The sequence below is a fragment of the Diabrotica undecimpunctata genome, chromosome 3 (genome assembly GCF_040954645.1).
Source record: "Diabrotica undecimpunctata isolate CICGRU chromosome 3, icDiaUnde3, whole genome shotgun sequence".
NCBI lineage: Eukaryota > Metazoa > Arthropoda > Insecta > Coleoptera > Chrysomelidae > Diabrotica > Diabrotica undecimpunctata.
This window is the reverse complement of record NC_092805.1, coordinates 48,372,442-48,397,116: the sequence shown is the minus strand read 5'-3', so window position 1 is coordinate 48,397,116 and position 24,675 is coordinate 48,372,442. Positions and strand designations below refer to the sequence as shown.

Below are 24,675 nucleotides of genomic sequence, written 5' to 3'. Positions count from 1 at the left end.
CAAATATTAAAACTAGAACCAATCTCTAAAGAATCACATTATGATCTTAAGCATATTCAAGATAAACTAATTCAAAATCTGCGGGTGCTAAAAACTCTTGGTGAGCCTACCGATTATTGGGATACCTTATTAATAAACACAATTTATCTTAAGTTAGATAATAAAACTAAGCAAAAATGGGATTCTAAGGTATCAAAAATCACAAAGCTTAAACAACCCAATCTTAATGATTTTATTGAATTTTTAAAAGATAGATGTAACCTCCTTAAAGCTCAACAACCTGATTCAAAATTCATTGGCAAATCTAATACTTTCAGTCATAAGCCAAAGGCTTTGACTTCCACTAATGCTGCAACATGCACGTTTTGTAAACAAAATCACATCATTCAGAATTGCTCCAAGTTTTTACAACTCAGTCCTAAATTAAGATACGAGCGTGTTAAGCAACTTAAACTATGCATTAATTGTTAACGTAATAATCATTTTACTAAAAATTGCACCTCTAGTAAATGTAGAAAATGCAGTAACTTACATAACACTCTTCTTCATTTCGATAAACAATCAGTACCTTCTAAATCTCAAACTTCTGAATCTCAGTCTGATCATTTTGGCTCGCAAGAGCAGCCTAGCACTTCCAACGCTGTCGCATCGTTTTCAAATACTTTATGTTCAGTGGAAAACAAGGATTGTATTTTACTTTCTACAGCTCGAGTGACTGTTCTTGATGATCAAGGGAATTCTCATAATTGTAGAATCTTGCTAGATAGTGGCTCGCAAAGTAATTTTATTACAGATGCTTGTTGCAAAAAACTTAATCTGTGTGTAGACAAAATAAATATGTCCGTTGCAGGAATAAATCAAAGTACTTCCAAGGTCAATTTGAAAACATTAGTTACAGTTTATTCTCGTACTACTGCATACAATGCATCTTTATCGTGTTTGGTAGTTGACATGATTACACCTTGCATTCCGTGTATATCCTTTGATAAAGATTTACTTGACTTACCGTCTAATATATTGCTAGCTGATCCTGATTTCAATGAAAGCACACCTATTGATCTTCTAATAGGAGCAGGATCTTTTTGGGAACTACTTTGCTCTGGACAAATAAAACTTGGAACGAATTCACCTATATTGCAAAAAACTTTATTCGGATGGATAATTTCTGGTCCGATTCGATTGGATGAATCAAAATTCACCACAACTCATTGCAATTTTATTATGAATAATGAAACTTCTATAGAGTCTTCATTAAACTATCAATTGGAAAAATTTTGGGATATTAATGAGTATCCTTCAAGAAAACATTTTTCTCTAGAGGAATCCTATTGTGAAAAGCATTTCGTAGAAAATACTATTTTTCACCCAAATGATCGTTTTGTTGTTAAATTTCCTTTGAAGGAACCTATTAATAAGTTGGGAGAGTCTCGAGATATTGCTGAAAACCGTCTTTATTCGTTAGAGAGAAAATTTGCTAAAAATCTTGATTTAAAGATTCAATATTCGAAATTTATTGATGAATATATAGCTATGGAACATATGACATTGGTTTCTGATTCAAGTCTATCTTTAGGTTATTTTTTACCTCATCATTGCGTCTTTAAATCTGATAGCACCACTACCAAACTTAGAGTTGTATTTGATGGGTCTGCAAAGACTTCTTCTGGTCTTTCCTTAAATGATCTTATGATGGTCGGCCCGGTGGTGCAGGATGATTTATTTTCAATACTGATTCGTTTTAGAAAGCACAACTTTGTATTGGGAGCTGATATTGAGAAAATGTACCGGCAGGTACTAGTTGATCCTAAATTGCGTTCACTGCAACGCATTCTTTGGCGAAGTGATCCTTCTAATCCTATATCTGTGTACGAACTAAACACTGTCACATATGGGACAGCGTCTGCTTCGTTCCTTGCCATCCGTTGCCTCCATAAAGTAGCTTACAATATTTCCGAGAAACATCCTTTCATTAGTAAAATCATACTAAAGGATTTTTATGTTGACGACCTGCTCACTGGTGGATCAACAATTGAAGAGGTTCAACATATAAGGTCCATGTTGTCAACCATTTTAAATACTTTTGGATTTCCACTTAGAAAATTCGTTTCTAATTCTATCGAAATTGCAAACTCATCCACTAACCCTGAATCATTTGTCAATTTAGGCATAGACGAACCTACAAAAACCCATGGACTTTTATGGCATCCAAAAAATGATGTTTTAATGTATACAATCAGAGATCAATTTTCCGATCCTGTCACAAAAAGGTCTATTTTAAGCATTATTTCTCAGATATTTGACCCTCTTGGACTGTTACTTCCGTATACAGTAACAGCCAAGTTAATAGTACAAAGATTGTGGCAACTGTGTATCACATGGGATGAATCAATTCCTTTGAACTTAACATATCAATGGCAACAATTCAAAGATCAAATCCACTTGCTTCAGAAGTTACAAATACCAAGGCATGCATTATGCATCTCGGCTGAAGTTATAGAACTTCATGGATTTGCTGACTCTTCAGAATCAGCTTATGGGGCAGTTATTTATGTGAAGTCCATAGATAATTCAGGAACTATTTCGGTTGACCTACTTTGCGCTAAAAACAGAGTAGCACATTTGAAAATTTTAACTATTCCTAGATTAGAGCTATGTGCAGCATTATTATTGGCCGAGCTCATGAATAAAATAAAAGATTCTCTACAACTGCATGTGTCAAAAATTTATTATTATTCTGATTCTACTATTGTTCTTTCATGGACCAAATCCTCACCACATCTTTATAAGGTTTTTATTGCTAATCGTATACAAAGCATTCAATCACTTTCTAATTCTCAACAGTGGTTTCATATTCCTACTAAGAAAAATCCTGCAGACCTATTGTCTCGCGGTATTCCAGCTCTAGAGTTATGTAATTCTGATTTGTGGTGGCATGGTCCAGAAGAGCTTTTATTACCTTCTTCATTATGGTCTATCAATGGCACTCCACTTGTTCCTTGTTCAGAACTTCCTGAAATAAAGTCTATTAAAACTATTGTGTTAAATACAAATCAAATTCAAGACTTTAAAGGAATACCCTATTTAAACAAATTTTCTAACCTCACTAGACTCACTAGGGTTTTTGCTTATGTACTGAGATTCGTGAATAACACTAGACATACACCCTTTAAGTGTACAGATCACTTAACTGTAGAAGAGATAAATAGTTCTATGATACAACTCGTAAAACTGGTTCAGTCTGATAAATTTACATTAGAGATTAAAGCTATCAAAATACTTTTACCCAAAGATCACATTCTGTCTAAGCTAATTATTTTAGATCAACATAATCAATTGATGCATGCAGGGCCTCAATTAAATTTGTACACGCTAAGAGAAAGGTATTGGATACTCGATGCTCGAAATTTAGTTAGAAAAATCATACATAATTGTATTGTTTGTTTTAAATACAGTTGTGTTCCACTGCAACCCTTAATGGGTGAACTCCCACCAGAAAGAGTAACCCCAAGTAGACCATTCTATAATACAGGAGTAGATTATGCTGGTCCTTTTATGATAAGAGATCGATTTAACAAACCCTATAAAACGATAAAGGCGTATATCTGTCTTTTTATCTGCATGGCCACGAAGGCAGTTCATCTCGAACTTGTTGGAGACCTTACTACACACTCATTTTTATCAGCATTGAGAAGATTTTCTTCTAGACGAGGCAAACCTTCTGTAATTTTTTCGGATAATGGCACTAATTTTGTAGGTGCCTATAAGGAGCTTGGTTTATTTCTTAAACAAGCAAGTAAAACAATACATATTAATTTATCACTTGAAGGTATATCTTGGAAATTCATACCTGCGAAAGCGCCTCATTTTGGGGGATTGTGGGAACGGGGAATAAGATCTGTCAAGTTTCATTTGAAAAGGGTAGTCGGAACCAATGTTTTATCCTATGAACAGTTTCTAACAGTCTTGGTTCAAATAGAGGGAATCTTAAATTCCAGACCTTTGCATCCGTTGTCGTCCGATCCCAATGCTACTACACCACTCTCTCCATCGCATTTTCTCATTGGAGAAGCTATCACAAGCATTCCAGAACCAAATTATTTGAATACACCGACTAACAGATTGAAGCAATTCCAGCTTACTCAAGTAATCACTCAAGATTTTTGGTATCGATGGTCTAGAGACTATATTGGTCAACTTCAGGCTCGAGAAAAATGGAAAAATAATTCACCTAACCTACTTCAACCTGGAACGTTGGTAATCGTTAAAGAAGATGACTTGCCCCCACAAAAATGGTTAACCGGTCGTATTTCCGAAGTGTTCCCTAGTGTTGATGGTGTTATTCGAACTGCTACCGTAAAGACTTTGAATGGAAGTTATCAACGCCCAGTGACAAAACTTTGTGTTCTACCAATTATTTAAAGTCCACTAGACTTTCAATGGAGGCGGCTATGTTGCGTCCCGCCATATATTCAAACTTTCTTTTTGAACCTTGAACGAGTCTGTGTTGATCCTATGCGCGTGGAGGCGTGAGCTGACCCATTTTTTAATGACAAGTGACATCAAGAACTCGACAAGAAACAACCTTACTTTATAATTGTATTTTTAATAGTCGTAAAATAAATATTTTAAAAACAAGAATTTTCCTTCTGATTATCGCAGAAGAACGTATATTTGTTATAATCAAATTTACGGAAAGCCCTTTTTCACCCATGTACTTTTGGTTTTGGGGGTGTATAAAAGAGAAAGTGTCTTCTGTAACAATAGAGGACGAACACCAATTAAGGGTTAGAATAATTGAAGCTGCAAATCAATTTCGTCAGAAAAATATCATTTTTCAGCGCATTCGGTTTTCCTTATTAAAACGATACCGAATGTGTATTGAAGAAAATGGAGGTCATCTTAAACATTTATTGTAGTATTATATTTATAGAGGTTAAAGACATTTTTTGTACTTGTTAATTCATTTAAGCCGTTTATTCAGTTGTAACATACGTTAGAAAGTAGTAGCCTCTTTGCAGGTGTGATAAGTCTGCGAATAGATAATATTTGATTTCAAACAGAAATAGTCGGATTATTTTTAGAAGATTAACTACTACGGTTACGGAAGAAAGATAGATGCATATACGCTGGTTAGAAATACGTGAAGCAAAGGTTATTTCTTTAGGGGTAACAATTTTGCCAATTGCTTTTATGTAATCAAATAGCACTACTTCTGGGATAGCGTTCATAACAATGGCTTGATTTCTACTGGGACCTGATTATAGATTTTTATATAGATTTTTTCTGTGTGATTTTGGTTACTGCAGCGAAGCTAGGTTGAGCTGTTTGTGATGATGATGCCATAATTTGATTTCAATATTTTGGATGCCAAAATATTGAGTAGGACCAGTAACGACTAGACTAATTTTATTTGTCGGAAGTATTTAAGTGATATCGACTTACCAATATTTACTTGATAAACAATCACATTAAACTAACAAGTTTTTATTAAAAATCCTATTAGTAGAAGCCTAATGTTCACTCGTTGGCTTGTGAAATAGGAATGAGATACTTTTTAAAAGATCCATAAAAAATTAAATAAGGTAGACTGCAAAAGCCACCGCTGCATCCAGTTAACAGCTCTCTTAATAGGTGGTAAGAAAAAGTTATGAAAAACCTAACTGAAAACTAATATAAACCACTGAAGCTGGAAGAGCAAGCAGGATTTCGAGTTTCATGATCTTGAATTGATCATATCTACACATAGATCCAACTAAATAAAAAAGTTATGGCTAGGGATGTACCAACTTATCTGTTATTTGTGGACTTGACGAAAGCTCATGACACAATATCCTTATGAAGATTATGAGGTACTGAAAAGCTCATCTATTAATATTCCACTTGTAAAAGCAATAAAATGATTCGGCAATGATCCTCGATCAAAAATAAAGACTAACATCCAGTTTTTCGAGAATTTTAGAGTAAATAAGAGACTAAAAAAGGCGGCGGTCTATCTTCAACACTCTTCAAATCTACCAAGTGAGGCACTGAAGAATTCGAGGACGATTAAACTAGGTATAGGAAGATCTAAAAGTCATAACAAAGAGATTAGTACATGAATACTGGCGGTAGGCACTAAATGTTAACTCAAATACATGTATTGATACATTGTACAAATACATTGGAGCAGCTGAAAACGATAAACTAAACTTAGAAGAGAAAAATGCAATATCTGTCCATGTTCCAAATATATTTTTTAGGAGCAAATATAAAAAGAAATGCACGCATTAGAACAGAAATCGAAGAACGAATCAAAAAGGGGAAAAAATAATAGGCTCACCAAACTGGTCAAAAATTCTAAACAAAAAAAATACAGCTACATAACAGCCTCTTTAAAGACGGTGTGCTTTGTGGATTCAAAATATGGCAATTCACTAAGAGAACGGAAAAAAAACTAAATTTTGTTCTAGCAATGGGCTCTAGTTTATCTCCATTATTAGCCGATATACTTATGGAAGATTTTGAAACAAATATTATTTCTAAACAAAATTTAAAACCCACAGTATGGTGGAGATATGTAGATGATGTATTCTCAATATGGCCTCATGGATCAGAGTTGTTGGACTCATTCCTGAATGACATAAACGATAAAGAGAAGACAGTAACATCTACCATGGAAAAAGAATATAATAACACACTACCTTTCCTGGATATTTTAATCTCTAAGAACGATACTGGATATGAGACTCAGGTTTATAGAAAACCAACACACACCAAGATATTTAAATTTCAAATCAAATCACCATCATAATATTAAAAAGGAAATCATTAAATCCTTATATGATAGAGCCAAATTTACGTTCTCGGAGGAAAAACATTTCTTAATATCTGTTTTATTAAAAAATGATTATCCTTTATCGTTTATAAATAAAGAATTTTCAACAATTGACCGAATAGAACAGAACAACTTAAAACGAGATTCTACAGCATACGCAAGGAATAATACTAGGAAAATAACAATAACATACATAAAAGTTTTATCAGAAAAACTTAAAAGGATAAGAAATAAATTCAACATTTTAACATTTAAAACAACAAACACGTGGAAATCTATTTTGTCTAAAACCAAACCTATAACAATGAACAAGAAAGGACAAAGAATTGCATTTATACAATACCTTATGAATGCGATCAGTTTTATTTAGGTGAAACATCAAGGCCCTTAAATATTAGAATAATTAAACATTAATCTTATATTAAAAATAGATAAATCCGTAAAATAGTTTCGAAACAAATTTTACGGACATTTCTATCAGATGTCGCTATTGCGTCCATAACGAAGCCATTTTATTGTTGCTTCTTAAAAGACAGAAAAGATTTATTTTTCACGTTGAGAACGCCTATGAATAACTGTTCTGATGAGACTTAATACGTCGAAATACGTATCACGCTTTGTGCGTGAAATAAAATCTTTGCTGTCTTTTTCATTTTAAAAATAGATAATTTGATAAATCTCAAGTATATAAACACGCATAGGATAATGAACATAGGGTTTAATGAAATGATTCTCAAATATAGTCCTAAAACAAAGGGATGGTAAAAAAAGAAAAATTAAAGAAGCGGCTCTAATTACGCTAGATGAGACCAATTTTGTCGGCAGAGTGTAGTAGGATTTGGTTACCCATATTAAAAGAAGAAGTTAATAAAAGTAAAATACCAGTATTAGTAAGTCGGTAACATATAGAGGGTACATCATTTATGTTTTTTTAAATAACAAACATATAAAATCAGAATTTGGTGTTTATTAAATGTAAACTAAAGGCACGACCAAATACTTACCATGTCGGGATAGTATTATGAGGTTTTTTTCTGGTTTCTCCTTCATAATTTACTATGAAATCACTAACAGGAGATTTTTACTGTCATCATGGCATGTGTTTGTCTTTTCAAAGACGAATTACATACTATGATTTTTTATGACGGATATTCTCAAGTTAACGTTGATTTCATGTAATCGAATGAACTATCTTACAAGTAAAGTCGTCCCAGGAGTCAGATAAAATTAAATTATTAGAAGAATTTTTCACCAAGTAACAAAAAAACAAATTTGTTTAATTTACTAATGTTCGTATTTTGAGAACGATTCCCGAAGTGGAAACTGAAACGTCAATAAAGTTACTTTAACCTTTAATTGTGGCTAATTCCCATTTAAATAGTAATTACTTTGACATGCCACAAGAAAATAGCTTCAGAACAATACCACTATCAGGACATAATTATTATAAATTGTATACTAGCCTTTGTCGTATGTACTAATGTGATTTTTTGTAATTAATAAATGTCTTTAATAATATAAGGTTTTCTTGGTTTTTAAAAATTTAATATTTGTCGAGTTTACATAGTTCTTCAAGCAAAAACCGTCGATATAACTATTTAAACTAGTTAATATAACCGCCCTCTGACTTGCTGAACTCCAAAAATGACATCAGTACCCAGCGGTTCATAGAGACCGCCGTAGCCTGGTCAGCATTTCATTCGTCGGTCCCGACGCGACGGTCGGCTATTGCGTTCAACTTGTTTAAAATTTTGATATTGGAAAAATCTAGAAAAACATAGTTTAATATGAATGTTTGCGCCGCAAACAATTATCTTAGACTTTTTGTACAACCGGCAACAGTGTGCGTGTCTTCAACCAGGAGTGCGCGCACCGAGCAGACGACAGAGAGAGATCGAGACAAGACATCAACCAGCAAAAACCGTTGGCAGTTTCGGTAAAGACAATAAATTCGTGCAAGAAAAGGTTTTCATTTTACAAAAGACGATAATGTTTTTGTTTAAACAGCATTAAAGCCAGTGTTTTACAGTCCACCGTAGTTTTAATTTTGCCTAGTTACAATACAATAAACATTATTGGTCCTTCGAGCCGGATGGAACATTTCTTGACGAACTATAGAAAGGCTGAAACTCAAGTTTCTACGGTTGTCGACGCCAAGAAAGACAAACACTTTTTACCGGCAAATTGGTGAGTGAGCGATCATTTTTTATCTATTCCAAACAATAACATTTTTCATTATAGCCTCATTAATTTAATTTATTTGTTTTGAAAATAAAGCTATAAATTTAAGTTTGAACTATATTACAGTCACCTCAAATACGATATTTATTTTAAGTAGGTTAAAATTACTGCAAATTCAATATACAGGGTGAATCAATTTTCAACTTAAAATATTTTTTATTTTCTTTCTTTTCAAACATATCTAGCTAACATTACACTATATTTAAACGATCTTTGGTGGTGTTTGCACTCGATTAAACATGAAAGCAGAACTGAAAAAACTCATTTCGCGCCGCACATCGCTAAATTCTAAACTATCAAGCTTTACTAGCATAGTTAACAATATGGCAAATGAGGCAAATATTTCAGAACAGGACATTTTAAAATTAAAATTAAGACTAGAAAAGATAGAACCATTATGTGGGGAATTCGATAGTATTCAAAGCGATATCGATATCAATGCTGAGGGAGAACTAGAATTACAACAAACTCAGGATAACGAAAGGTTCACTTTCGAAAATAATTATTTCGATTCTGTGGCACTAGCCAAACACTTGATAAGCAAATACGATAATTCAAATTCAAGCAATATTCCTGATAATGACAATATAAATTTGAGTTCTTTGCCTCCAATGCATCTAAAAACATTTAGCGGTAACTACGAGGACTGGATCGAATTCCGCGATACTTACATAGCCATGATACACAGCAATAAAAAATTGGACGATATGAAAAAATATTATTATCTTAAAGGTTCATTAGAAGGTTCCGCGGCACAAGTCATTAAAGAAATTAAATTCGGGGCTTCTTATTACAACAGTGCTTGGAACTCACTATGCGAAAGATACGATAGGGCTAAAATGTTAATTCACAAGCACGTAAAAGCACTTTTTAATATAGAAACAATAAGCAAAGAAACTTCACACAAAATACGAGCATTGGTTGATGAAGTTTCTAATCATTTGCAGGCATTAGAGAATTTAAATAAAAGTACTGACAATTGGGATCTACTCTTGATTCATATGATTACATCTAAATTTGACAACAATATTTTATGTGATTGGGAAAAACATACTAAAGAGATGCAAGACGAAACGTGGAGCGATTTAAAGCGATTTCTAAGGGATCGTGCAGAACATTTAGAAAAAATAGAGGGTAAGAGTGAAAAGCAGCCTTCAATACAAGAGAAATCGGGTAAATTCGATGCCAAACAACGGTCTAAAGGGTATGCTCGAAGTTTTACTTCTACAAGCGAGTTTAACGGTACTAGCAAAGGTTGTGTTTTCTGCAAGGGCGATCATTCAATTTATTCCTGTGAGCAATTTCTTAGGCTTTCTATTTTTGAGAGGCGCAATTTTGTCAATAAAGCCAAATTATGTCTAAACTGCTTAAGAACAGGCCATATTCGTTCTAAATGCAAACTAGGGCCTTGCCGAAAATGTAAGCAATGGCACAATACTCTTATTCATGAGGAAATCTCTAGTAATAAACATGAAAACAATGAAACTATAGCAAACAATAACACTTCTCTAACTACCATAACTGCATTGCCCTCTGTGCAGCAAACAATTTTATCAACTGCCTGTGTAAAAATAGCAGAGGGGTAAATATCACATTGCGCGTGCGCTTCTAGATTCAGGTTCTCAGAAATCATTCATAACCGAGCGCTTCCTCAATCTCTTAGGTTTTCAGGGTCAAGCTACCAATCTTTCTATCACTGGCATCAGCAATCAGACTTCTTGTTCTTCCAGAAAGTGCAATATATGTATAGAATCACAATATCACTATTTTAAGGCTGATGTTACATTTTTTATTCTAAAGGAAATAACTAGCAATCTACCTGCAACATTTGTCGATAATGAAACCTTGACTATCCCAAGCAATATTATCCTAGCAGATTCTAAGTTTCTCGAATCTAGACCTATTGACATTTTAATTGGGGCAGATCTATTTTGGCAACTATTATGTCCCAACCAAATCAAAATCAACCAGTACGTTTTCCAAGAGACTCATCTAGGATGGGTTGCATCGGGTCAGGTCGGCCTCTCTAGTTTAAACAATATCAGATGCCACCTCAGCACTAGCATTAATTTGGATTTGCAAATGCAATTAGCAAAATTTTGAGAATTGGAGGAATGCCAATCTACGAAGATTCTCTCCACTGAAGAGCAATTTTGTGAAGAGCACTTCAAGGAAAATACACGTCGTAACGAGAACGGTCGATTTATTGTGCGTCTTCCATTAAAGCAGTCACCAAAATCACTAGGTGAATCCAAGGTTCAAGCAGAACAGAGATTCTACAGCCTTGAAAGAAAACTAAAAAGAAATCCATCATTCCGTGAATTGTACGTTCAGTTCATGCAAGAATACCAAGAGCTTAATCACATGACTGCGATAGAAGAAAACGATTATCCTCATCCTGTATACTATATGCCACATCATGGAGTGCTTCGTGAACAAAGTTTGACTACCAAACTACGAGTAGTATTTGACTGTTCAGCACCGACCACATCAGGGTTGTCTTTGAACCATATTCAATGCGTCGGGCCTACCTTACAGGATGATCTATTTTCAATACTAATTAGATTTCGTCAGCACCGATATGTCGTAACAGCGGACATCGAGAAAATGTATCGCATGATTACTGTTGACGATGAGTGCAAAAACTTACAAAGAATATTATGGAGGGACGATCCTTCCGAACCAATAAAAACATTTGTTCTAAACACCGTTACATACGGACAAGCATGTGCGTCTTACTTAGCAATAAGATGTCTCATCCAACTCGCCACAGACAATGAAAAATCTTTTCCCGAGATAGCGGAAATTATTCTGCGCGATTTCTACGTTGACGATATGCTTACTGGAGCAGACACTATTGAAGACGCCCAACATATTTGTCAAACCGTCTCAAACATTTTAAAGGCAGGTTGTTTTAATCTACGAAAATGGTATTCTAATGACAATAAAGTATTAGATGGCTTGCAGCATTCAAACGATGCATGTATTTTGAAGTTTGATCCAGAAGAAAAGGCAAAAACGCTTGGACTAACATGGTCATGTAATGCGGATTTACTACATTTTGAGGTGGAAACACTACCCATTAATAAAATTCCTACGAAACGATCTGTTCTTTCTTCAATATCCAAGATTTTTGAGCCATTAGGACTTTTAGGTCCATGCACAGTGTTAGCCAAAACTATAATGCAAAAACTTTGGCTCGAGAAGATTTCTTGGGATGCACCCATTCCAAACGATTTAGCAGAACGTTGGATTAAATTCCAATCTGAATTAGCCCAGCTTAGTCAAGTCAATCTTCCTAGGCATGCCATATGCAAGAATTACAAATACATTGAAATTCATGGATTTGCCGATAGCTCTAGTATTGCATATGGGGCGTGCATTTATTTGCGTAGTCTAGATTATGACAATCAGGTCCACATTCATTTACTTTGCTCCAAGTCAAAGGTAGCTCCAATAAAAACAATTAGTATCCCTAGGTTAGAGCTTTGCGGAGCACTTTTGTTAGCACGTTTATTCAATAAAGTAAAGCAATCTTTGAGAATAACAATAAACGAAACCATTTTATGGTCGGATTCTACTATAGTACTATCCTGGATTCGCACCAGTCCAAATTTACTGAACACATTCGTCAGTAATCGAGTATCCGAAATTCAATCTCTCACTTCCAATTGCAAATGGCGACACGTATCATCACGTGACAATCCATGTGACATCTTGTCCAGAGGTCTATTTCCCAGCCATATTTTGAATCACGAGATATGGTGGTCAGGTCCTCCATGGCTTCAGTTGAATGAATCCTCTTGGCCCACCTCAAAGTTCGACTATATTTTAGACCTACCAGAATTAAAGCAACAGAATTTCACTCATTTGGCCACTGCCTCAAAGTTATTTCCATTTGAGCGCTTTTCACGTTTTAGTCATTTAAAAAGAGTGGTTGCTGTTTGTTTTCGTTTCAAATCAAATTCTCTGCGCTCAGATAAGGAGAAAAGATCTCTTAATAAATTTCCTATTACCATTGACGAATTAGATCAAGCTTTTCATTCATTAATTCGAATGTCACAAAAGGAATCTTTCTCAAATGAAATTGAACTCTTAACCAATAACAAATCAATAATTAAGGGCAAACTAGCTAGTCTAAACCCATTTTTGGACGATAAAGGACTTCTGCGGGTAGGCGGTCGTCTGATCAATTCTTCCTATGAATTTAATAAAATTCATCCTATTGTTTTAGACTCAAAGCACAAGTTTTGTCAGCTTCTTTTTCAATTTGAGCACTATAGATTAATGCATCTTGGTCCTCAGGGTTTGTTAGCCACTATCCGAGAACAATTCTGGCCCATCGGGGGCAGAAGACTCGCTAGGTCAACAGTTAAATCGTGCCTCACTTGTTTTCGATTTAATCCAAAGACCATACAACCTATGATGGGTAACTTACCTAAGGAGCGCCTCAATTTGTCTAGTCCTTTTAGCTATACCGGAGTAGATTATGCTGGACCTTTCAATATCAAAACGCACAAGGGGCGTGGTGGTTCTATAATTAAAGGTTACATCAGCTTGTTTATCTGCTTCACTACAAAGGCGGTGCATATGGAACTTGTTTCAGGTCTTTCAGCAAACGAATTTTTACTTGCTCTTCGTAGATTTGTTGCACGGAGGGGCAAGCCTATAAAGATATTTTCCGACAACGGAACTAATTTTGTTGGGGCATTTAAAGAGTTAGGTACTTTTCTTTCTAATAACGAACTAACCTTGCAGAAAGCATATACTCAAGAAGCTATTTCATGGCATTTCAACCCACCGTATTCACCACATATGGGCGGAATCTGGGAAGCGGGTGTTAAGAGTTGCAAGCACCATTTAAAGAGAGTTCTTCAAAACACTCATTTTACATTTGAGGAATTCAATACAATGTTAAATCAAATTGAGGCTATATTAAATTCCCGTCCGCTCTGTCCGCTATCATCCGATCCATCCGACTATACTCCATTAACTCCTGCTCATTTTTTAATTGGTCGACCATTGGTTGCATGTCCAGACCGCAACATTACTGAAGAAAGGGTAAACCGTCTTACAAGATATCAGCACATACAGTTATTGTGTCAGCATTTTTGGCGACGTTGGAGTCTCGAATACATAGCCGAACTTCAACACAGAACCAAATGGAAAACCAACCATGGCAGCCTATCTGAGGGTTCTCTTGTTTTACTCAAGTCGGACAATACTCTACCTACTCAATGGCGTTTAGGTCGCATCGTTCATATTTTCAAAGGCTCTGATAACGTCGCAAGAGTAGCATCAATCAAGACCCAAGATGGAATCGTTAAGCGGAGCTTTACGAAAATTTGTCCATTACCAATTGAAAGCTAAGGCCCTTTGCTTTCAAGGCCGGGGGCATGTTTGCGCCGCAAACAATTATCTTAGACTTTTTGTACAACCGGCAACAGTGTGCGTGTCTTCAACCAGGAGTGCGCGCACCGAGCAGACGACAGAGAGAGATCGAGACAAGACATCAACCAGCAAAAACCGTTGGCAGTTTCGGTAAAGACAATAAATTCGTGCAAGAAAAGGTTTTCATTTTACAAAAGACGATAATGTTTTTGTTTAAACAGCATTAAAGCCAGTGTTTTACAGTCCACCGTAGTTTTAATTTTGCCTAGTTACAATACAATAAACAATGAAATTATACGAATTTTTATTATATATAGAAATGTTTCTTCAACGTCGATATTCCCAAAAAAAATCTTTATTTCGAAAATAAGTTACAATTTTTGAGAAATTCTACAAACTACTACATTTAATGATTTAAACTTGACTATTGAAACATAATAATTACAATAATAATAAAAATATTGATTTCTTCCTATTTATAACGTCGGATATCGGAATCTGCTGATTCTTAATAGTAAGGGAGCTTATGGCTACATTTCTCCTCCCTCCATTGGTTGGGACTTCGTCCTCGAAGTTTTGGTTACTTCGGCTATCAGCTCGTCTAGTATCTGGATCTGGGCAGGATGCAATTTTTCTCCAAATAGGATTTTGGAAATTCGCTTTCTTTTCCTAATTAGGAAGATTATTAGGAAAGCTAAAATAGTTAAAAATATTATAACAGAAGTGGTGCTCAGTCCTATGGATAATCGGGGTAGTACTTCTATGGTATCTATTGGTTGAATTTGGCCATGTGTCTCTGGGATTGTTAATTTTTCAATTTTCATCTCATGGTTTGGTATTAATTTTATTGGAACAATTTTTGGAATGGAAATGTCTTGAGACGTCTTTTTATTAAATTGGATACCTTCAATCATTATTGGTACATCTGTCGTCAAGAGGCTGGTTGAATTAATTTCTATCTGCTGGATTCTCATTGGGTGAACTATTCCTAGCAATATGACTTTGCTGGTTTCTTGGAAAAAGTTCTCTGTGATTAACGTTTTTGTGCAATTATCTACATTGGGTATGTTACATTTGGATTGTACATAGTTGGAACAAACTATGTTATCGCCTTGTCCTATACAAGTGTTGAACCATTTATTATTTGTATAGTAGCTTGCAGGTGGCAGAATCATAACATGATCTCTGTTTGGAATGGGATAGATTTTATAGGTAGTGTAAGGAGTTTCATGGAGTATAGGGATTTTAATTATTATGAGCATTGTATTTGAAGTTACACAAACTAAAGTTTTTGTTGACTCTATAAGTTCATAAGGGTGTTCATTACTATTGGGAATTGAATTTCTGGGATAAATTTTGAGAAGGTTCTCTTTAAGGTCTATTATTTCCTTTAAAGTGAATAATTCTATATTAGAGATATTAAGTTCAGATAAAGTAATGGTTCTTATAAGTTTCATTAGAAATTCGTTTATATTTTGGAGATTTATTATCTCGTTGTGTAGAATGATATAGCTGTCAAAATCAGCTGATAATTTGTTGAGTGCAGATATGAGAATTGAATTATCAGAATTTAGTTTTTCTAAAAGTTTATCGAATCTCGTGTTAAAAGAGTTTCCATAAGATATTTGGTTATTAAATTTTTTTATGATTTCGTTTTGTTTATTTTCTAAAGAGATTATGTGTGATTTTAACAAGTCTAAGTCAGAGTCGTCTGGATTTCCAGTGACGTATTTGATGGCTGTACCTAGAAAATTAAAAAGTCCGCGTTTCTGTTTTCGCGTAATCTTGTGTAGATCGTCTTTTGTTTGTTCTTGTATGTGGGTGTATTGGGAGTACAGTAGCGAGAGAGGTGCATTTTTGAAGTGATCTTTGAAATAGCTTGTCGGACTAGCGTCAATACTGTCGGATAATTTGTCTAGTGGAATGTGAAGAAAATGTCTGTGATAGTGGGAGATTTCTCTTGATTTGCCTATCTCTTCAGCATAGTAACCATTATTCGGAATCTCCTGAATATTGAGTGGATGGACCAGGGCGAGGATTGTCCTGTGAAAAATTTGGGTCTTGAGTAGGTTTATCTACATGTTTTCGTATTCGTTTTACATATTTAAGGTGAGTGCTTGTTAAATTTTGTTTATCTGTTTTACCTATTATTTTTGTTTTGTCTTGCGTTTCTGGATGAATAGTGGAGAAAGGGGCTTGTAATTTGGACTTATGTTTTTTCTTAGAAACATATAGGGATTTTGTAAGGTCTATTTCCGGAATATCTTCGGCATTTTCGTTTTGTCTATCTAAGAGTTGTTGTCTTTTTTGTTTTTGTTTATTATATAGTTCTGCAATAAAGGGTTGGAGTTCTTCTTTATGTCTTTGATTATATGTTTCGTATATCGGAAGATCAAAGTCGAAATGTATTTCTTCTGCATAGGGTCCGTACAGAATTGAGAACGGGGAATAATCTGTGGAACTGTGGATTGATTGATTGTAAATAAGAATGGCGTGTGTTAGAATGTCATCTAACGAATCATTTGGATTTTGGGCTTGTAAGGTCCTAAGTTTTTCAATAAGAGTTGAATGAAAGCGCTCTACTGGAGAGTTTGAGGAAGAATTGTTTACTGTTGTAAAATGTATTTCGATTTTGTGGATATTTAGGAATTCTTTAATGACTGCGGAATTAAATTCGGTGCCGCTGTCGCATACAATCTTTTTTGGGTAATTGTGGTGCGAAAAGTAGTGTCTTAATTTATTTAGTATGGAAATGGAAGTTTTGTCGGTGAGCTTATAGCATTGACCGTATTTGGAAAAAGAATCTATTATTGTGAGATACAGGTTTTTATTGCAGTGGAATAGATCGATATGTAATATATCAAAAGGTTTTTGACCTAACAACGGTCCTAATTGGGGAAGTTTATAAGGGCGTCGTTCGTATTTATTTTTTAGGCAAATTTCGCATTTATTGATAAAATTAGAAATAGTTGTCTGCATTGAGGGCCAATAAAATTTTTGTTTTAAATGTTTGTAGGTTTCAATTATTCCGTTGTGATTTTCTACGTGATATTTCTTTATGCATTCTATTTGTTGGTTTTCTTCTTCTATGTCCTGAAGTAGTATATTGCAAAATATTGCTTTGACTGTGGAATTTATTTTTTCTTTAAAATAGTTACAGATAAAAGGTCTAAATTCGTGAGGGATTGTTATTGCAAATTTTTGATTTGGTCTAAGGATATTTTGGAAGGTATTTGCTATTTCTGTTTTCCAATTATTTGTCAAAGTGACAGTGTAACGGTGTTTGTTAAAAATTCTTTTGTATTTAATTTCAAAATTATTTGACTCTGGTTTAAAAATAATTTGGTTTGAGGATAAATTAATTGGTTCAGGTGAAATCTCTATTCCAGTGATAGGGTTCTCAACTGATGTATGTTGTGTGTTAGTACTGTTTTGTAAGTTGTCAAAATCGGCAAGGAAATCGTCTATGTCGAAATTGTCGGGTGGTTCAGCACATTCTGAACTCGAGCTTAGGGCATTTATTTGGACTCGGCTAAGAGCATCAGCAACTTGATTCTCTTTGCCTTTTTTATATTTAACTTCAAAATCATATTCTTCTAGTTTAAGTCTCCATCGGGCTAATCTAGAAGTGGGGTCTTTAATTTTGTAGATCCATACGAGAGGATTGTGATCTGTTTCTACAGTGAATTTTTGGTTGTATAAATACATACGGAAGTGTTTACAAGAATCTAGTATGGCTAAAAGTTCTTTTTCAATAGTGGAGTAGTTTCGTTCTGCGGAATTTAGAGTTCGGGAATAGTAGGCAATAGGGTGATTATTTTGAGATAATACTGATCCTATAGCTATATTAGAGGCGTCTGTAGTCAGTACAAAAGGCTTTTCGAAGTCTGGATATTGTAAGACTGGAGAATTAGTTAACAATTGTTTGCATTTTGCAAAACATTCTAAATAATTTGGATTTGTGGGGTCGATAGTTGCTCCTTTTCGAGTACATCTCGAAAATGGGGACGTTATTTTTGCAAAGTTGGGTATGAATCTTCGGTAGTAACCGATTAAACCAAGAAATGATTTAATTTCTTTTACTGTTTTTGGTAGAGGATATTTTTGTATAGCTTCGATTTTTGCTGGGTTAGGTTTGATTCCTTCGGTTGTCACTACGTGACCTAAGAAAGAAACTTCTTTCGTGAGAAACTCGGATTTGTCTAACTGAATTTTTAAATTATTTTTTCTGAAAGTGTCAAAAATAGTCGCAATATGAACTAAGTGTTCTTGCAGTGACTTGGAAAAAATAATGACATCGTCCATGTAGACGAAGCAAAACTTATGAATAAAGGGCCTAAGAATATTGTCCATTAACCTTTCGAATGTTGCTGGGCTATTCTTTAAACCAAAGGGCATACGTAAAAATTCAAAGTGACCATGCGGAACTGAAAAGGCTGTTTTCCGAATAGAATCCGGATGAACTTCAATCTGATGGTAACCTTGAGCTAAATCTAATGTTGTGAAATAACTGGCTTTTCCTAAGTTATCCAGTATTTCATCTATCTGAGGAAGTGGGTAGCGATCACTTTCAGTATGATCATTGAGCTTCCTATAATCAATTACTAATCTAAATTTTTTCTGACCTGAGGCATCAGCTTTTTTTGGTACTATCCAAACTGGAGCTGAGTACGGTGAAATTGACGGTCGAATTATCTTATTATCTAATAAATTATTTATTTGTTTTTTTATTTCTTCCTGCATTGCTTTGGGATGCCGAAATCCCTTTACATAAATTGGATTTTCATCCTTAGTTTTAATTTCGTGTCTAACAGCTGATGTGAAAGTTAAATTTTTGTTTTCATCGTAAAATACGTCTTTAAATTTTTTGCAAAGACTTATAATTTTATATTTTTCTTCGTTATTCAAGTGCGAAGTACGTATTTTGTTTTCGTTAAAATGCGTCGTTGGAATTTTTACTATATTATAATTACAGAAGTTCTCAACTTCAATTCTCTTATTAAATTTCATAGGCATAGGTAAGTCGAAAGTGTCTAGAAAGCCGTTTTTTGCAACGTGAATAGAATTGGGAATTTTGATACCTTGAAAGTGTCTTTCACGCAATAAAACTTCGCCATTATGAACGCTTACTGGAATTTTTTGGTATAAAGTTTCAAATGGAATGCTAACGTGAGGATTCTCGAAGGTTAAAGTATGAGTTGCGTAGCTAATTGTGGCGTGGAATCTTTTCAGATCGTAAGTTCCAAGGAGGAGGTCAAAGTGTTGGCTAAAATCAGCAATTTTTACGTCGAATGTTTGTGGAATTCCATATTCTAGGAATAGTGGCGTCTTAATATTTAAGTCGTGCTTGGAAGTAATTTTCATTGACGTTAGCGAAAAAGGTTTTCGATAAATATGATTTTTATCAAATAGTTTGAGAGCTCGCGGATTTAAAATTGAATGGGAACCGCCGGTATCGATTAAAACGCGTAGATGTGTTTTGGGTGTAATGAAGCAAGGTAACCCGGGGGAACTTTCGATATTATGTAGGTTTATACAGGGGGTGGATGATCGTGTAACGGGATGACTTGAAAATCCTGATGATTTTCATCATGCAAATCGGGCTCTTGTTCGGATTCGTAATTTTCGAAATCATTTTCGAAATATTGGGTATCATTTGAGTCTATGTGAAAATTGTGGCTTCTATTAGTTGTAATTGTCATGGGCTGATGGTTTCTGGTTGTGGTAGTTTGAACACCGCTCATTGGAGTAGCAAAATTTGGTTGGGGTCGAGGAGCTTTATATTTATTTAGTCTTTGTTGGTTGTTTTTCGGAACATTGTTTCGTTGGAAGGATTGATTTTGTTCGTGAGAACTGAAATTTTGTCTCTGAGGAAAATTATAGTTCTGTTGTGGAGTAAAGTTAAAATTGGGCTCTGTGTTGTGAGTTGAAGGTCTCACATAATTCGAATGCGTGGGTTGGAAGTTTGAGTATGTGGGTTGGAAGTTTGAGTGTGTGGGTTGGAAGTTTGTGGATCTTTGATTATTCGAAGATTGATAGGGTTTATTTTTGAGTGGGGCCTTTTTGTTTTGTTGGCTCTTAAGGAAGTTCATGTATTGTTGTTGATTTTTGTGGTTATCGTAGGCAATACACTTTTGAAGGGCTTCTTCTAGGGAATTTAGTTCAAAATGCGATAAGTATTCGCAATAAGGCTCGTTGATTCCGGTACAGAAAGTTTTGAGGGCAATGTTTTTGAAATATGGAGTTTTAAAAGTGACTGTCGCGGGATTATCGTTTAAAGTGATGTGTTGGAGTAAATCGTTCAGATTTGTAGTTATTCTCTGATGATAATTGTCGTAGGATTCACTATGTTTTTGGACGGTGGTGGATAGTTGTGTTACTAATATGTCTTCGGAACGTCTGTCTCCGTATTTAGTTAATAATGCTGGACGAATTTCTGTCCAATTGGTTTTATTAGAATAGTTTAAGAAATTTCTAGGTTCTCCTTTAATTCGAGATACGATATGGGAATTTAAGATAAATTCTTGGGACGGATTTAAATCTTGGGTGCCTAAGAAAACTATTAAATTATCTACTGCTTTGATAAAGGTGGAGAGGTTGTCTCCAGAAGAGAATTCGGGCAGAGTTGAGCAAAGGCTAGCAATATCGCTATTGGTCATCGGCATTTTGGAACGTGATTTAGATGCAGGCTTAGATTTAGAGGTTTGTAGATTTCTTTTTATTTTTAGATTTAAATTGTCGAATAGTAAACTTAAATTTTCGATACTATTTTGGGAAATATCATTCAATGTACTCATAAAATATATGCAAAAATATAAATGCAAGTATATATAAAAATTCGTTGAAGTAAAATGTTATAAATAATATAAATTCAATAAACAATAAATAATAAATTCAATGTAAATGTTTAAGAATTCAATTAAAATAATAAATGCTCATAAACAATGGTAAAGAAAGGAAAAACTTACGCAAGGATGATCGTGTTTGATTTCCAATACATTTTTCTCTTTTACCAGGTTCTTCAGGATTTCATTAAACTAATGTAGACCAGGAAACGACTATGTTTCTGTATGAAATATCCTGTGGTTCGCAGCGCCAGAAATGTTTCTTCAACGTCGATATTCCCAAAAAAAATCTTTATTTCGAAAATAAGTTACAATTTTTGAGAAATTCTACAAACTACTACATTTAATGATTTAAACTTGACTATTGAAACATAATAATTACAATAATAATAAAAATATTGATTTCTTCCTATTTATAACGTCGGATATCGGAATCTGCTGATTCTTAATAGTAAGGGAGCTTATGGCTACATTTCTATATACTACAGGTTAAAATTAATGGGAAAACAAACCCAGGTCGGCAAAGATTATTCGGAAAATCCAAGATAATGGGTTAGTGTTATAATAAAAAATATAAAATAATAAAACGACACTATAACTGTAAACTAAAAAAATAAAAATAGTTGAATTTAAAAATATTAAACATCGTGCATTTGCAATGCTCAATCACTATTTAAACAATATTTAGGGATATGTAAATTTACGCATAATATGTATCCATCTCACCACTAATGAATGTTTACTGTTAATATATATTATTTTCTGGCATTACCTTGTTCCAAAATTAATTTAATTATTATAAATTTGCATGCATCTGCATGCATTTAATTTCAATTAGGTAATGTTGATTGGATATATAGAGTATGCTCTCAAATTATATTGTTTGTATAGAGGAAACTAATAACGGAGTTTGCCATTTTTAAATGTTTAGCCAAACATAGCTACTTCAAAAGAAAAATCACAATTTAATTATTTTGTACTGAAAGCTTCGTTATTTTAAAGCATTTAGATTGAGCATATTTTACAGTAAAATATTTAACAATATTCATAGAAGTTTAAATAAATATATTAGTTCTTACCAGAATATTTTAATACACGTGTAAATTTTAATTCATCCGAACTCAGATTTGTGATAGCCTATAATATTTCAAAGATAAACTGTTTTTGTTTTGTCAGAAAATAAATAAACAAAATGCGTCAACACGACACACCCACCGATCACGTGTCAAAATCTGTTTTCCTCTAACTTATCTAGAAATTGAACGAAGTATAATTTAAGAACTTAAGTCATTTTTGTCACTGTAAAATAAATACGATGATTTAAAAAAACACAACTACACAAGGCTGATACATACTTTCCCTTAGAGGATAATTACTAAACTAACTTAAAACTTAAAATTTTTATTTTTTAAATGAATCGGTCATGTCAAAAACAAGCCGATGGACATAATTACTAATTTTACAGTAGAGCAAAAAACTAAATAGTTGAAATATAGATGAAATGGATGACCTCAAAATCCAAAGTTATATTCTAATTGTGTTTCTAATCATAATGATCTAACTATACAGTGTAGGTAAAAGTTTATGGTCGGTATGATAAAATTTAACAGGATATCTAACACAAATATAAAATCAGATTTTCAGCGAATAGACAAAGATAAAAATCATATTTCCCCTTGGTCTCCACTCCATATTTGACGGCCATTGGTGAGACGATTAGTTCCGATCAGAGATATTTTACATATCTCTGCTTCCGATCCTAATATACGAAACTAGAGGTGGGTCGTTGACATTTTAAATATACAAATAGTAGTTACATTTACATTACACATTATTAAATCACGAATAGTCTAAATTGACATTTAAAAACATAAGTTTTTCCACTTTTCTGATTAGCCGTGTTCTTCTTTTATTTAAAATTTAACCAGATTTTAAACATGTGTTCACAAGGAACAGATTTTGTTACAATACTACAATATTTTATGAATATAGTGGTTAAGTTAGGATACACATGGCGATGGTTTTTCCACCACTGTAATGGACAGTTCCAATCTCCGTTCGAATTTTTTTGTGAGTATTATCATCAGACAAATACATGTCAACTTCTTTTATATCTCTCGATACAGGTGTATGTTTAGATGAGTTCTGTCCAATTCATCAAAAATACACCATAGACTTAAGTCATCTTTATCAGTTTCTTTTTCTTGTACTGGTTGATTTTCAATAGTACAATATTCTTTTTCTTTTTTTATAGAAGTAACCAGCTTCTTATCTCTTTCTTTTGTTTTTTACCTTCATTTTTATCAGAAAATTCCTGCATTTTAAATCAATATTTGTCATTTACGAATCTACGGATTCTCACTAGTAAGCCAACTAGTTGATGGTTGATTCAAAAAAACTACGCTTTGTGTAGACGTAAACAGAGGAGCAACGAACACTTTACGTCGACGAGGACGATTAGTTGACCTGAGAGACTACTACAAAACTAAAAATAACTCTTTCAGGACAGTGGACAGTCGGGCTATCGGTTAACGTTGAAAATAAAATAGGTATTCTGATTAATGAATGAGTTTCGATTTATGATTGACCTGTATTTTCGAAGGTGATGGATACTTCCATTAATAAAAATATTATTTTAGAACAAAAGAAACAAATAGGATTTACTAAACCTATGCAAAGTTTCATAGTTTTCCATCCATTTTCATCCGTTTTCCATAGTTGAAGAACGAGCTTTTAAACAGTTTGCAGGGTGGATTCCTGGATATAAACCACCAACAAGAAAAACCACCACCTGACTTTGTCAGGTTCATTACTTTAGGAATATTATATCAAAACTGAGCAAATTATTAGATCACAAGTTGTTAAAGAAGTAAAAAATATCTGTATTACTACTGACCTCTAGACATCTGGAGTAACTGAGAGATACATCGCATTAACAGGACAATATTTAACCAAAAATTTAGAATTTAAAACGGTTTTATTAGGCTGCTGCCATTATTCAGAATTCAGAAAACATCACTTTTGAAATTAGTGTAATTATTAATCAGTGGATTTAAAAACAAAAGTACATTTTGCAGTAACTGATAATGCTTCAAATATGGTCAAAGCTATTAAATATGTTTTGGAATGAAAACATTTAAATTGTTTTTCTCATACGTTAAATTTATTGGTGGAGGACGCACTTACATACTGTCGTGTACAAATAGATAAAATAAGAAGTCTTTTTTCGACAATTCGGAAAAAATACATTTCAAAAAATGTACCTTATCTTCAGAAGTAGGTAGAACTTCATCTATTACATGTTAAAAAAGAATGACCGAGTTAGAAGAGGCAATCCGTTCCACATTGGTATTAGTTAATACAGACTTCTTAGACCAAATCTAA

The 24,675-nt window shown here is 33.9% G+C and overlaps 2 protein-coding genes across 2 annotated transcripts; both read left to right on the top strand.

The window, feature by feature from the left end:
- Positions 1–837: 837 nt before the first annotated feature.
- LOC140435774 (uncharacterized) lies at positions 838–4,419 on the top strand. The gene has a single exon (XM_072524493.1). The coding sequence runs from the start codon at positions 838–840 to the stop codon at positions 4,417–4,419; it is 3,582 nt and encodes a 1,193-aa protein (XP_072380594.1).
- Positions 4,420–11,419: 7,000 nt separating this feature from the next.
- LOC140435773 (uncharacterized) lies at positions 11,420–14,425 on the top strand. Its single transcript, XM_072524492.1, has one exon. The coding sequence runs from the start codon at positions 11,420–11,422 to the stop codon at positions 14,423–14,425; it is 3,006 nt and encodes a 1,001-aa protein (XP_072380593.1).
- The last annotated feature ends 10,250 nt before the right edge of the window (positions 14,426–24,675 follow it).